The following is a 14,911-nucleotide window of genomic DNA, read 5'->3' as shown; positions in this document are numbered from 1 at the left end:
TGACATGTCGACATGACGTTCTGGAATACAGTTCCGCCAGGCAGATCTGCCGTCGACATAAGATAATGCACGTTCGATTGAATAAAGTAAAATAGCTGGGGGTGGGACCCTCGTCGTCATCAGAGTTGGGCTTCGCCACGTCTTCAGCGAAGCTCGTGGGCTAAGTGGGCATAGAGCCACGAAGGGTTGAGGCTCAGCAAGTTTAGTTGGAGCTTGGTTAAGGTCACAGTTTGGTGATCACGGTAGATACTTGCCGGTCAAAGAGTCTTGATAAAACCATGGCCATTGGGTTTCTGATTGATTGATAGGTAGATATTCGTGCAGTGAAGAAGGATTCGCTGCGTACCTAGATGATGACGACCTTGACGCATACTTGTAAAGGGCGGAACCACGGCACACGTCTCAAACAGTCAAGAGGCGATGGATGTTACCGTGATGTAAGTGCCAAGCTTCAAAGTGTTACTGTATCTTAAGCACAGCCACTACGATCGCGAACCTTGGGCAGCCAAGAAGAGGGAAAAGCGGGAATGCCCAGACTTTTGCAGAGAGCAAAAGCAGAAAACAGAGCTTGTGACCGTATTTTTGCGTATTACGCACGCTGCTTTGACCCTGCCGGGTGGATTTTACGCCGGGCTTGGCTGATATCGTCGAGTCGCAGGTTGAATACAAAGACCAGCTGCCCTCCCACACTCTCTGCTCGCCCTTGTCCCCTTTGATTCGATAATTACCTGTTTTTACCTTATTGTCAATCACATATCCTTACATTTCCCCTTGCACAGAGCTGCTCTGTGACAAAAAGACACCTATAAGCACTACTTAACTACCTCCTACAAGACGTCACCCCATCACTCATCGCTCGTCGCATCATTATACGTCATCCCTTGGCCAAAACCAAGCCATTTCAACGCCGCAAACGAGCAACGAGTAATCTCTTGAGTTAAAAGCAAAGTTTGGTTTAATCCAAAGCATTCCCCAAACGTTGCTTACTCAACCGTCTTTCTCGTATTGCTACGACAAATAAACACAAATTGCGCGTCTTCATTTTCAATTGCAACAACTACCGCAACAATGGCGCCCACTGACGACCTCATCTTTTCGCGTGCCTATGGATGTCGCTACGGCTACAGCTACAGCTACAGCAGAAATGGATGTTATCGAAACAGCTGGTCCTACTGGGGACGCTGGTTAGTCGCGGGCATCGTCATCTTTTTCTTCCTTATCTTTTTCATGTGCTGCCTGTAAGTTTTCATCATGATTATCGTCTCAAAGTTACTTTATGCTAACATCCTCCAAGCATCTCCCGTCGTCGTAAGAGCCGTGGCGTTAAGCCCGTCTACGGCACCGGATGGATGGCGGCCAAGCCTTGGGGACAAAACAACAACAACAACCAAGCCTACAATTACGGCAACCAAGGTGGTTATAATCAGGGCTACAACCAAGGAGGCTACCAACCGAACAACGGTGGCTACAATGCGCCTCCCGCTTATGGTCAGCAGCAGCAGCCCCAGTACACTGGTACAACATTCAACGCCAACGACGGCTACTATGGCCAGAACGCTGGAGTTCAACATCCCGAGGGCACATATCAGCGTGATGGCGGATACTCTGCCCCTCCTGGACCTCCTCCTGGCAAATAAATCCAGACAAGGATAGGAATGTGAGATTGTTCTGCACATACGACCGACATGCAAAGGGAAGGAAACGAAAGGATACCACTTTTTGAGGCGTTTTTGGGAGCTTGAATCATGACATGTAATGGCTACTTTTCCGTCAAGATGAATCGCGGATAAGGGTGTTTGTTAACACGAGCAATATTTGTTTTTTGTTCTTGGGTGGACTCATGCATACCTTTTTTTCTAATCATGCAGTTTTTCCCTACCTGGTAAATACTTAATTATTAGATTTTTGAAATACTTGCCTACCATTCGCGTATACTGAACTCTCAATGTGACTCAGTCGGTGATGCTATTCGCCATGGCTTTATGTCAGGCGTTATTACATGGTCCTGCTTGTATCAACAACACAATGCTATATCGACTGTTGTATCATTTGTCACATCTCGCTTCCAGATGTTATCAGTATATATTCTTGGCTGCATATCAACACACGCGCGTCTATTCCAGTGGGTATTGAAGAATATTTATTCAAGCACTGCCTGTCATGAGGCGCTCAATAGTCTTACATCCTTCTGTTTCAGCCTCACGGAACGAAGGATGTTGTCAATCGATTGGTAGGCGCATTGACGCCATAGCCGCTGACAAGAGGAGCCTGCATGAAATCATCCAGGCAAGTACTTAATTGATACCATGTATTGGAGGCTTCCCGGAGTATGCCAGTCTTACGTTGTAGCGAACGACGATCTGAATATCTGCTGTTGAGGGGATGCTACCGAGCTCAACGGCGTATTTTAGCTACCATGCACATCGTAATCATCGCTAAGGAAACCCAAGCCTTGGCTTCTTGGTCTTGTTGACGCCAAGTCCCGAATAGCCGTCCGCATATGCATACCTGCAAGGTAAAAGTGAGGGTTTGTCACGATACAAAGGCTCGCCACACCTCTTGCGATGCCGTCAAACCGAGGGCTCTAGATTGTTCTTCCGGGTTGTTTATTGTAACAGGTAGTCGATGATGCAATAATTGACAGCCCTCTGACTTTGGGCCACTTCAATTCTGTGACAGGATCGTCCGGCTATCGAAACGACCCTGTCATTTCGGAAAATGGATGCCTTTGATGGCCCACGCTGGGGCCAGGGTTGATAGAAGAGCTAACGGCGACAATGTACATGGGTTTTCTGACGCGAGCTCGAGTTAAATTGATGGGTTTTAATATCGTGCACACAAACTAGTCCACAGAGTAGGACGACATGAGCTTGAGGTTGTGTTTGAAATAAAGTATGGGGATGGGGATGGGGATGGGGGACTCGTTCGCCATGTCCTTTGTTCTAGAGACTTCGCGTGGAGATGGGTATGATGGGTCTGTGTAGCAACGATCGTCAATGTGTCAAACTATCCTGCCTCTTAAGTTTTCCAACATGCTTTGCAGTCTTGTTGGAGCATGTGCATCCGCATGATCCTATGCCGGTCTCATAGAAGCTAAGGTTTGGGAACAAGCCATGAAGGCGTCGTCACCCATGCGACAGAACGGTCCCTTTGAGTTTGGCTTATACAGAAGATCCATCTATAGGTGGAATTTGGTTGAATACATCGCTGTGCACAGAACTAGGTAACCTTGAGGTTTTTCTGCAAAATATTCTGTAATACTCTCTGTACAAGCTGAAATGATTTCTCGCCCCGTTGGCTAACAGCCAGTCCAATCGATATTCCCTTGAAGTCTTACAGTTTCAGAAGTCCCTTGGCGGCTGCCCCCACTCCTACCTAGACTGCGCCTTCCCTGACTGTCCAGGGGTAAAATTAGCAGTCCCATTTTCCCCTGGATCGTCCCCGCCACTGGCGGTAACGCTGGGTCCCTCCATCTGGTGGGCGCTTTCCTCCTTGGGATCCCTTTGAACTTCTATTCAAGTCTGGCTTGAGCTCACCCATTCATTCATTCATTCTTACATCCAACATTTGCGCCGTTGGCAACATGGCTGAACGCTCTTGAGCCTACCTTGAACCTTAGCATAGGTTGTTTACTCTCTCTTGACCTCTGATCTTGTTTATTGTTTACTCTTGTACCACATTCATTCTCTTGTATACAGACCGGTGCGAGCGCCGCTTTCCTTTCTACCTACCTATCCATTACGGATAGTATTCTTCAAACTACCATCCTTCATTCCATCAACGACACGCATCAACAACTCGAATCACGCGCCGAAGAAACACTACCACATACGTCGCTGTCTCAAAATACCACTTGATATTGACTTTTCACCGTTTCTCGATCAACTTCCAAAAACTCAATTGGATATCTATAACGACTCTCTTACAACCAAGCAATATACCCACCATACCCAGCATTTACATAGCGAGATCTCAATTATTCACCATCTACGATATCTCAGCCAGACTACCACACTCATTACTAGTTTGAACTATCGCCAATTGCGACAACATCAGCAAAATGCCATCCATCGATGAGGCCATGGCGCGGAGCCTGCGAGGCAGCGCCTGGGAAATTGTCAAGGACAAATTCGTCAGAACTATTGTCTCTGATCTTACGCGACGAGATATGCTCGCTGATGCCGCACAAACGACTGACAACATTTCGAAAACTTCTGATGATTTTGCAACCGCCATCTCTAGTTGGGATAACTGTATGAGCGTGGTGTGGTGCAAGTGCGTATATCCTATGTCAGGCCCATGTTTCTTTCACTAACAATCTTCTAGGTGGCCGGTGATTGGTATCATGATCCTCGGAGGTCTCATTATCTTTAGTATTCTATGGTGCATCATTCGCTGTTGCTGCTGTGGGCTCTCGTGCTGCTGTAGCTGCTGCCAATGCCTCAAGTGTTGCGGTAACTGCTGCGGTGCTTGTGATCCTCCTGGCAGTCACACGAAGCACCTTGACGACCCTTACCCTCCTCAGCCTCAGCATCATGGATATCGAACTGAACCCCCAATGAATCCCTCGATACCTCAGTATGGGGTCTCCCAGCCTATTCGAAATGAGCCACCTCAATATGCTGAATACGAAATCAGCAAGAAGGATGATGACGCCTTACCCGAAATGCCCAGCTCCGAGGGCAAAAAGGTCCAGGTCTACACTGAGGCTGTTGAGCTGGATACGCTCTCTAAACCACCTCCCAGTCAACATAGTATGGCTGGAACTCCATATAGCCAACCTCAAGGCAACTCCAGTGGCTACCTAGGCTCTAGCCAACCTACCGATCCTTACTCGCCGCTTGACCAGCAAGGTTATGGCTACCAGCCTCCCCCGCCTAATCAAGTCTATGCTCCTGCTGCCATCGCCCCCATGCCACATGAACGTCGCTCCCCAGCTTTAAGCCAGAATCCATATGGAAACCAAGGCTACGGCCACGATCAAGGATTCGAACAAGCTCCAGGATTTGGACAGATGCAGGGACATGGTCAAAACCAAAGCTACGGCCAAGGTGCCTCACCTCAGGATTACACAGCAAACTATGGAGGATATCGTGCAAGCCCTTCACCTCGTCCCGCCCAGCGACTCTCAATGCACCAGGATGAATTTGGCTCATATGGAAATATGCCTCCACGCCGGTCTCCAGCAATCCCTGACGATTATGGTTACGGTTCACCTGCCCGTCAATCGCCTGGTCCCCAGAACGATTTTGGCTATGCTCAGCCACCCCGTCACTCACCTGCTCCTATGAACGACTACCGAACACCGCCACCAGGCCCTGATGCCAACTATGGTCCTCGTCCTATACCTCAACGGCAACAATTGCTTGAGTCCCAATCACCTGGCAGCTACGAGCCTCAGCAGCCTTACCCAGGTTTCAAGCCATACCAACCATAGAGTAGATTATGGACTGAAGGAAAACAAAGGCGTTCGCTACTTGTTTCGGCATTTTCTGGCCATGGGGTTGTTTTTTGAATCTTGGTTCAAGGAGTTTGACTTATTTTTCTATGCATAGGCGTTTATGGTTGGTCTACATGGCACTCATTAGGATACGGGTCCGGATCCTCTGTCGGTTTTGGTTGGGAACCCAATGATGTACTTCTTGTTCTCGCCATTTGGCGAGATGCCCACAGGCAATTTAAGCATAGATCTCGCTGTTAGCTATAAGATGAATTGGCATAGAGCTTGATACGAGTAACGCAGCTAACATCTGTTTTCTTCTCGCTTTCGTGCATCAGCCGACATGACTTGAGTATAGCATGTACAGTTCTTCAGAATGTGTGACCTCCGTCTCGCGTGTTTTTGTCTGTTTGTGAAGTTTTTATGAAGCTTATGAATGGGTGACAACGTCAGGCGGTGGTTGAAGTTGGAATATCCTATCCCGTAGAACTGCGCCACTTTTACATGAAGGTATATGCCTAAATCAAGGCCGTATTGAAAATGAAATTGTAGTCGCTTCTAATACCGAAATATGAACCCATCTTGTAACGCCCTAGGCCACTATTTACGTTCTAAACCTGCCTTCTTCCACTATACGCTACAAGAAACCCAAGCATGAAAAGTGCAAATGCATAGTGCACCATCCAATAGTGAGAGAATTCCATAACTTGAAACCAAGACATATCGCTCGAGAAACACCGATGCCGCCACCGAATAAAGAAAATCCAACAAAGAAAGAAAGAAAGCTGCTGCGGGATAGCCCGTTTGTCACTATTCCTTGGGATACAACTCGGTGGGTACCTTGTCCTTTGGACCTCGGCCACTCGAGCTGCTTCCTATGATCGTCCGATCGTCACCATCGCGTTCAGGATCATATTCCCCAGAATTTTTGGTGTTGGGTTGGCGAGAAGGATGCCCAGAACGCGCGGCGGGCTTATCGACCTCGTCGTCCGACTCGCTATCAGTCTCGTGCTCCGAATCGACCAGTCTGGCGCGCGCAATCTCATCCTCGCTATCGTCATATCTCCTGCGTCGAACCTCCTCGTCAGATTCGTCGGCGTTGACATTTTCGTAGTCCGTGTCCTTGAGCTTGATGAAGGAGTCGATAATATAGTACTGCAGAGCATTCATGATAAGAGGGAAGATCATCATTACGAACGCGATCTGCAGCTTCTCATTGCCTTCTGTCCAGCCAAGCGCCCAGTCACCGGCTTTGGAGATCCAGGGCATCATGATGAAGATGATGAGGACGCAAACTTTCATGCCAAATAGACCACAGAAGTAGATGACGGATTGTTTCAACCACCATACAACATTGGGCGGACTACCATAGTTTCCTGACTGGACAGATTCGGGAGGTTGGCCGACGGGCGTGTAACGGACGAGACCAGTCAGAACCTTGAGAAGAATGATAAGGATGGGGATACCGAGGGTGGTCTGTGTTAAATTTAGTATTTGGGAGACAAAAAAAATAACAGCACGACTGGTACTTACATCGATGGCGAGATTGAGGAGGTAGAAAGAGCATGGGTTGGGAGCGTAGTCGTCATCGGAACGCGCAGTAACGGCTGCTGCTGACGGGTCGACCTGAACCGAAAAGCGACCGCTTGTCAACATGGACATGAAGATATTGGCGATGTGCACAAGCACAGAACCAAAGACCTGCTTGGAGACATCGAAAAACCAGATCTTTAGAGGTCGCTGAGGACGTTCTCTCCATCGTTTGTACACGAGAGAGAGCAACGCCAGAGCGCCGAGAGCGCCTTGTACGACGAGAGCAAAGGAGCCCAGTAATGAGCACTCTCCACCGGAGCCATCTTCGCTATAAGGTGTTGGTGGCGCGGACGAGACAAATGTAGCCGACGCGGTTGTAGAGGTGGCCATGGAGGTAGCCGTAGCAATAACTGAGGAAGCCATTTCGATAATGACAGTTGAAGAAGCAGATATTAACAAAGAGGCATCATCGACAGCGACTGGTATAATTTCGAGGTCGGGGGGAGGCTGCATATGGAAGTTTCTGATTAAGTCGTTTAATTGAGAATGATGTCGCTTGTCTCAGACGAAAGGAAGACAGGAGAGAGAAAGAGAGAAAGAGAGAGTGGTGATGTTTCAGGCCAACCGAAAAGGGTTCAACGGGGGCGGAGAAGGAGAGGCGAAAGTACGAGCTTGGCGAACAAAACTCTAACAAAATGTGTTATGAAAGTGAAACTTGACTGTCCTTTATGCGTGATCGAATAAATAAAAAAAAAAAGGATATCGATCAAAGCAAGGCGAAGAAGGAAGATCAAGAAAGAGGAGAAAGTCGAAAAGAGGCACTTGTGATCATGAACATTGAGTTAAGTGCTAAGTTACGTACGCTGCGCCAGACTACGCTATGTACTGTTTGTACCTTACCTATCCCGCTGCAGCCATGTCTACTCTGCCGGGTCATCGACATTGAATCTCACGTCGTTTTGAGTCTAGACCGAAGCTAGGCCTGAATTCAACCTAGACCCTCAGGTTCTTCAACTCAGCCACTCCACTTAGCGTGTCTTTTCCCCCCAGTTCAAACCGAGACAAGTTAAGAGGAACTGCAACTGCAGATTACTCACAGCCACATACACTCTCGGATCACTGTGGCTGTGCATCACCTCTCGGCTAAACTTAGCTCCGTGCAGAATCCTCACGCAAGGCCTATCAGAAAGCGCCCGCCAAACACCAAAAAAGTCCAATCCGAACTCGACGACGACGACGGCTTGATCGACGACAGCTTCCCCTCCCGCCCAACACCGTCGCCCTTTCTACCAGAGACAATGCTTCGTCCCAGACTAAGGGTCCCTCGCCTGGCCGTTGGCCTCGGCATGCGACCCATGGTCAATGCCCGCCGTTCGATCCATCATGTTCCCGAGCTGCCACACGATTATTCCCAGGGTGTGCCCAATCTTATGAGCTCTGGAGGGTTCTCTCTCGCCTGGACCCAGTACATGAACCTCATGGTGGAGAAGCTGAATGCTTTGACTGTCGGTACGTGTGGTGTTGATGATGTGGGAGAGCATTAAGCAAACTCAATGCCTCTCATACACATTCAATTCTATATCAGCCCACTGATACTGCACTTACTAACCAAATACTCGTCCAGGCACCGAGCTCGAGGATAAGGACACAAAGACCATTGCTCTCATGACAGCCCGAGAACCCAACCAGGCCCCCATCTTCAACTATGCCTCCATGGCGCACAACAACCACTTCTTCTTCCAGGGTATCTCCCCCACCGGCACCCCCATGCCCGATGCTCTCCGTAGCGAACTCGAGGCTTCGTTTTCCTCCATCGAGACCCTCCGCCGAGAATTCGTCATCACAGCCTCCGCCATGTTTGGCCCTGGTTTCCTCTGGCTTGTCAAGGCCGGGCCTGGCGACTACCGTCTTCTGCCCACCTACCTCGCCGGTTCTCCCTACCCCGGCGCTCACTGGCGTGCCCAAAGCACTGATATGAACACATTGGGCAAGGATGGCTCCGCTCGCAACTTCATGCACAACCAGGCCTACGGCGCTAGCAAGCGATCCGACAACCTCCCCCCTGGAGGTATCGAGCTTGAGCCCCTTCTGTGCCTAAACACGTGGGAGCACGCCTGGTTGCTGGACTGGGGTGTCGGTGCCGGTGGCCAGGGTGGAAAGGTTGCCTTTGCAGAGTCATGGTGGGAGCTTATTGACTGGGAGAAGGTTGCTCAAAAGTCAGGAGTGCTACGACCTGAATTCAAGTCGGCGTAAGCGTTGAGGGAATCTTATATCATGACCTGTGTAGACAGGTTGTACAGTTAGGGAAACGATGTTACGGCATTAGGATAGAGACAAAGAGGCGGAGGGCGAGCGAATTTTGTAAGATATTGTACTCTGCATATACAGGTGGGGAAAATGTACCATTTGATGTCAGTAATGTCTATGCAGGAGTCAGTGAAGGGCAGCGAGATATGATAGTACTATAGTACTACTACATGTATATATACGCTCACAAGACCAATCATCAGCACAAACCAAAAAGGTAAAACATCAAAAGGAAAAGACATACAACACCAGGTATTCGCTGGTCGTCACCGACCCAACTACTAATCCGGCGCTTCGTGGCTTGACGATGGGGGAGCGGACGGGACCCCGTATTCTCCCACGAGCTGTGGTCGTATGTGACAGTTTGAGTGGTAAAAACATATTATGTCGTGGTATCTAGTGACTGGAGTGGTTGGACCTCTTTGACGCTTAGCTAGCTCAACATTGTAAAAAATGTTTGTGTAGATGTGATGGTCGCACAAGACATGACAGAATCGTGTTTTGATCTATTCCCAGTAATTTACAACATATTAGCAGGTGAACAAGAGCATCGGTTCACTGCATGTGCATGGCTTGATAGACAACAATCTCGTGTGTATAGATATAAAGAGTTTGTGTTTGTTGTCTCCTTCAAACATTATGTACATACATACACTTGAGCATTCGAGGTCATCGCTACATCAAACAGATCCGCATCACATGATCTGTTAAAAGTAGATAAGGCTGCGAATAACATGAGGCCAACTGTTTGTAGTGAGTGGTCGAATAATCTCATTAGTATAGCATTGACCATACACGGTTCATGCACTGGACTGGTGCTGTTCAGACATGTTTTTATATAAATTCATCATTTCATTTTGTTTTCCTATCCTAAGATGCTAGCCTGAGCTACCTATATGAAGTAAAAAGTCAAATAGCGCCAAATGGTATCCATGTCGTCGATCATAAACCTCTGAAGGAAGTGGGTTGTGCTGTGTTGCGTTTTCTAGAGTCGTTCGTGTGCGAGTGGTATAAAGTAGGTAGATCATAACCAGGCTGTAGCCAACCCAAGAAAACGTCATATGCAAAGCCCCAAACACTCATAAACCATAAAGAACCGTCGCTCGTCTTGAGCTAACATGTACCCGCTGTGTAAGCATCCCGCGAGAGAGCCGCGGCAAGTATCCGCATAAGTGGTTGTACGTTCTGGCATATAAAAAGCACATAAAACACCGGTGCATAAATGATAAAAAAAAAGACAAGCAACCTGGTCTACAATAACCCAGAAATAATGACATCTGGACAATGCGATCAGGTGGGAAGAAAGGCAATGCAGAGTAGAGTTTTCGTAGATGATAAAAGGAAAGTCGTAGAAGACGGGTTAGATCATGTTGCCGTTGACACTGATCTCGAAGCCCTCACCCTTCTGTCTCAAAGCCTTTGCAAGCATGAGCTCGCGCATCCAGTCAATACGGTCATCACGGTTCTTGACAGCAAAGTGGTGTGTCTTGCCTGTGCCATTGACTCCCTCGGCAGGAATTGTGCTGCCGGGCTGGATGTGACTCTCGCGCTTACGAAGTCGCGCGGTGTTCTTGTCTTGAGGAATGAGCTGGAAAGCGAATGCGCCTACTGGGTCACTCTTCTCGCGGCTGTGGCTTCCACGAGAAAGGTGCATTGTCTTGAAAGCAGCGCTAAGCTTGGAAGAAGAAGCCACGCTTGAGCAGGCAATGGCGTAGTCATCAATGTCAACATATTCGAGAGTGCGGTCCAACTCTTCAGAGTCCTTGTGCATGTTGAGGCGAGAACCCTTCAGGGTGAAGTAACCGTCTTGCCACTCATGTCGAAGCATCTTGGTCTTGCGCTTTTTCATGGGGCCTTGGTGGCTGATACCATTGGCAGAGTCGGCAGAGGGAGACTTGCCCTTGGCACCGATGGGTGTGATAGATGGTGCCAGTACTTTCTCAGAACCGTTGAGATGACCGCGGGAGAAGGGGAGGTTATCCCGAGGAGGTGGCTGAAGGGGCTGCTGAGCTCGTGACCCACGTGGTGACTTGGGCGATGACGATCCATGAGAAGGTCTGGTCGTGTTAATGGACCTGTTTTCCTCCAAAGCGGGCATCACGGGGAAAGATGGGCGGCGGGCTGAAGTACGAGACTGGCAGCGGGGAGGAGAAACGTTGTTGGTGGGAGAAGTGCGGTAGTTCATGTCAGGAGGAACAGACTGCGAGAAGTCTCGAGCAACAGGACCAATGGGTACAGCAGTGACAGGAACATCAAGCTCTGAAAAAGGTGTACCATGGCGGAAGTTGTTCCTGGGTGTCATCTCCAAATCAGGGGACCGAGGGCTGGTTCTTTCCATCTGATAAGGTGCAAAGGCAGGTTGCTGTTGCTGATGGTAATGCTGTTGCAGTTGTTGCTGCTGCTGCTGTTGACGTTGTACATATGACTGGTTCTGAGGCTGATTCTTCTGGGGAGGAGGCGGAACAGAAGAAGCACCAAGTCGCGAGGGTGGCAGCGGAGCCTTGCCAGGGATGGAGAGCTTAGGAAGGCGGCGTAGACCTTGGTGAGGAAGCTGGGCCTGTGCAGCTTGGATTCCAGCAAACGGGGGTGTAGGGGGGACATCCTCGCTACACTCTCCCCCGTGCTGATGCTGAAAGTTGAGGAATTGCCTGACGTTGTCTTGGGGGTCTCGTGCCTGAACTCCACGAAGAGAAGCTTCATAAAGATACTGAATGGGAGGCATACCAGGGCCCATAACATCAGAGGATGCAACGACAGAAGGCTCAGCATCTGAGACGGGGCGGACCTTGTTGGGGTCCAGTGCTTTAGCTGTCTGTGGGTTTCCAGCATCACCAATCATGACGGTTCCAGTAGCATTGATGTCGACATGGGGGTACTCCTTTTTGAACGCCCGGATAAGTTGCTGCTGTTTTCTGTACTTGGAGCAGTTCTCTCCCTTTGAGCAGTGGTGAGGCTTGGGGATGACTTGTTCGATGCCAATAATGGATACTGACTCCATAGGGGTGATATCGTCTCCGTTTGTCCTTGTTCGGTTCTTTCGTCTGCTGCTCTGGCGACGTCTCATCCCGTTGTCTTCCACTCTTCGAGTCTCCCGCACCACATCCCTGCTTGGGACATCCTCGATTGGTGTCTCTGGTCGAGGAGATGCAGGCTGACTGTCCCTTAAGGCTTGGATCTGATGCCAGACTTTGGTTCTGATACCAAACGACTGGATGCTAAGCTCCTTGAGATCTTCGAACTTCAGTGTGATTAAGATCGCACCGCTGATATCATTCTCCATAAACCGGTCAGCCACGGACAGCTCAATGCCAGCATTGAGCATAGCCTGCGCAACCATTTCAGTAGTCCACGATGCAAGAGCTGCCGTGTCAAGTTCAGCATCAGTGTATTGGAAGGGACTGGCACGGGGTTGCGGTGGTGGCTGAGATGACATAAGAAATTCGGTAATGTTTCGAGGTCCCTTGGGAGTAATAGGCGATAGTGTCAGGATAATATCTTCTTCGGTAGGCAAGTAGTGGTCAGTTGAGTTCCGGAACAAATGAGGTCCTCGAGGACCTTCAACTTGCTTCGGGGAGTATTCCACTGGAACCTCTTGGCTTCTACTCGACCTTGGTGTTGGTACCTCATCGTAGGAGGAGACCGTTGTGAAACTGGGTTGTCCAGCCTAAAAAGAGTCGGTTGTCAGCGTCTCCCAGGACTTGATTTTGTTGCAAGTACAGGATACATACCGATTGCAAACTTATGCGAGGCGAGTTATCTTCCTCGTCGCTAATGATCTCGTCTTCTTCATCCCAGTCCGTGTCCACAAATTCGGTTGCTACTGAAATCGGACGCTCCAGTATTTGTGACTCGTTCTTGAGACTGAAGAATGTGTCCCGGGGGAGAGGCTGTTGTCGCATTTGCGAATATGTCAAGCGGTCTCCGCCTCGGAAAGATGAGTACTCCTAAGTCGGCATGTTAGCGACTTTCGTCGATACTCGCATTCAATGCTTTTTTCCCTACCATATTGTAGTTTTTGTATAGTGGTGTCAATATATTGATGCTGCCAGGCACCAAATATGTGTGGTGTGAGATGTGTTATATCAGCTGGTGATTGCTTAGTTTGGCCGTTGCCGGCACTTGCTTCTTTAGAACTCAGTGCCTGAGCACGATTGAGAACACGCCGTGAAACAAATAGAAACAAATAAAGAAAACATAGACCTCGTGGTGTCGAAGAGATAATACAATAGTCACAAAACTTGGGAGGAGGGGACCAGGGGAGCGTGCGAGCGGGCGGTTACGGGATGTTATGTATGCACTATAGCTCAACGCTGGTGACTGAGGGAACCAGCATGGAGGATGGCGGTCACGGAGGGGATGGGGACAAGAATAGACTTGAAATAATAGTGCTAAATGTAGAATGTGCGGCCATATCTTTAGGCCCTGGTGCACTGGAACCCAGTCCCTAGTCCCTAGTCCCTAGACCCTTGCATCCTGGCTTGTCCGGCGGTAGCAGAAGAGACGGGAGTAGAACGAGGAGGGTGTGAGCAGAGAGGCTAGGATGAAGACAGGGTGCTGCGGCTTTATCACACCGGCACGGGACGCAGAAGCGAAAAGCAAACAGTTTCCTGTACCAATGGCAAGACGATGCCCGTCAAGCAGTATGTAGATCACGTTTGATCGGATGGATTTCACTGGGAAGCGATCTGAAATACCGGTATTAGTAAAGAATGGAGGCTGGGTAACAAGAGGCCCCTCTTGCTGAGGGATATGCATGGGCATTTGATTTGGATAGTGGAGAGAAACGAGAAACGACTGCCATCGATGGACTTGGCTTGGGGGTGTGCGCGCGCGGCGTCAAGCTGGCGATACCAATTGGGTCTCCGATCTGGGTACAGTTAGTGGCTGCGTTTGCCTCTTGCGTGCAAAAATGCACGCCCAGTCACGTTTCTTGCATCTGATTCACGAATCAGAAAGTGTCCGGGGCCTATGTGTCCAGAGGATGTTAGTGAAGCAGTGTCTTTGCTGGATTGAACGCTTAATGACGATGCTAGATGAGAGAGGAGCATCCCTGGTCCCAGACAGAAGAGCGTGGGGCACTATGCCTTAAAACAGCCTGAGCTCGTCGATTGGCTCAAGCTGGCGCACGTTGCGACCCTGGTTCATGAGGCGTTAGGCTTGACTCGGCGAACACACAAGCTCCAGAGCTGGAGATCCATTAGTGCCACACCTTGGACAAGTACAGTAGCGGCCCTAACGGGCGTCTAAGCGCCGGGAACCTGAGCTGGTTACTTACTGTTGAGGTGAGGTTGAGCAACGAGTCAACGTACCACTGCCAGGCAACCAATTTTGATATCAATATATCATTCTATATCATTCATCACAGTCCCAATTCAATGGGTTGATACGAACGTGGTGATGGATGCCCCGGGCAACCCTCACGACGGAAGTGATGAATTATGTTTTCTCTCCTAATCACATTCCCCAAGCGCAATTCCATCTTATCTTTCTTCGCTTCGCTTTGTGCAGGCTCTCAACGTATCCGTACTCTCTACCAAGTATTACAGCAATTCTCCTCCTGCAATGACAAGGTCCTCACGGACCATGTAGCTTCGGCATACAAGCGGGCGACAGGCACCATCATCTGCATGC

The 14,911-nt window shown here is 49.3% G+C and overlaps 5 protein-coding genes across 5 annotated transcripts, besides 3 other annotated features; 3 read left to right on the top strand and 2 right to left on the bottom strand.

The window, feature by feature from the left end:
* Positions 1-1,068: 1,068 nt before the first annotated feature.
* Positions 1,069-1,637, top strand: FPSE_02711 (uncharacterized protein; the record flags this gene model as incomplete). Its single annotated transcript, XM_009255830.1, has 2 exons — positions 1,069-1,238; positions 1,295-1,637. The coding sequence occupies 2 exons, from the start codon at positions 1,069-1,071 to the stop codon at positions 1,635-1,637; spliced, it is 513 nt and encodes a 170-aa protein (XP_009254105.1).
* A 2,423-nt stretch (positions 1,638-4,060) lies between these two features.
* On the top strand, positions 4,061-5,437 carry FPSE_02712 (uncharacterized protein; the record flags this gene model as incomplete). Its single annotated transcript, XM_009255831.1, has 2 exons — positions 4,061-4,275; positions 4,327-5,437. The coding sequence occupies 2 exons, from the start codon at positions 4,061-4,063 to the stop codon at positions 5,435-5,437; spliced, it is 1,326 nt and encodes a 441-aa protein (XP_009254106.1).
* A 147-nt stretch (positions 5,438-5,584) lies between these two features.
* On the bottom strand, positions 5,585-7,396 carry FPSE_02713 (uncharacterized protein; the record flags this gene model as incomplete). The annotated part of the gene is made up of 3 exons (XM_009255832.1): positions 5,585-5,701; positions 6,281-6,916; positions 6,974-7,396. The coding sequence occupies 3 exons, from the start codon at positions 7,394-7,396 to the stop codon at positions 5,585-5,587; spliced, it is 1,176 nt and encodes a 391-aa protein (XP_009254107.1).
* Positions 7,397-7,553: 157 nt separating this feature from the next.
* Positions 7,554-7,578: a microsatellite.
* A 693-nt stretch (positions 7,579-8,271) lies between these two features.
* FPSE_02714 (uncharacterized protein) lies at positions 8,272-9,226 on the top strand (the record flags this gene model as incomplete). Its single annotated transcript, XM_009255833.1, has 2 exons — positions 8,272-8,482; positions 8,598-9,226. The coding sequence occupies 2 exons, from the start codon at positions 8,272-8,274 to the stop codon at positions 9,224-9,226; spliced, it is 840 nt and encodes a 279-aa protein (XP_009254108.1).
* A 287-nt stretch (positions 9,227-9,513) lies between these two features.
* Positions 9,514-9,638: a repeat region.
* Positions 9,639-10,640: 1,002 nt separating this feature from the next.
* FPSE_02715 (uncharacterized protein) lies at positions 10,641-13,179 on the bottom strand (the record flags this gene model as incomplete). Its single annotated transcript, XM_009255834.1, has 2 exons — positions 10,641-12,944; positions 13,009-13,179. The coding sequence occupies 2 exons, from the start codon at positions 13,177-13,179 to the stop codon at positions 10,641-10,643; spliced, it is 2,475 nt and encodes an 824-aa protein (XP_009254109.1).
* Positions 11,641-11,690: a microsatellite.
* Positions 13,180-14,911: the final 1,732 nt, after the last annotated feature.

The sequence above is a fragment of the Fusarium pseudograminearum genome, chromosome 4 (genome assembly GCF_000303195.2).
Source record: "Fusarium pseudograminearum CS3096 chromosome 4, whole genome shotgun sequence".
NCBI lineage: Eukaryota > Fungi > Ascomycota > Sordariomycetes > Hypocreales > Nectriaceae > Fusarium > Fusarium pseudograminearum.
The sequence above is the reverse complement of the archived record's forward strand: the minus strand, read 5'-3'. Positions and strand labels throughout refer to the sequence as shown.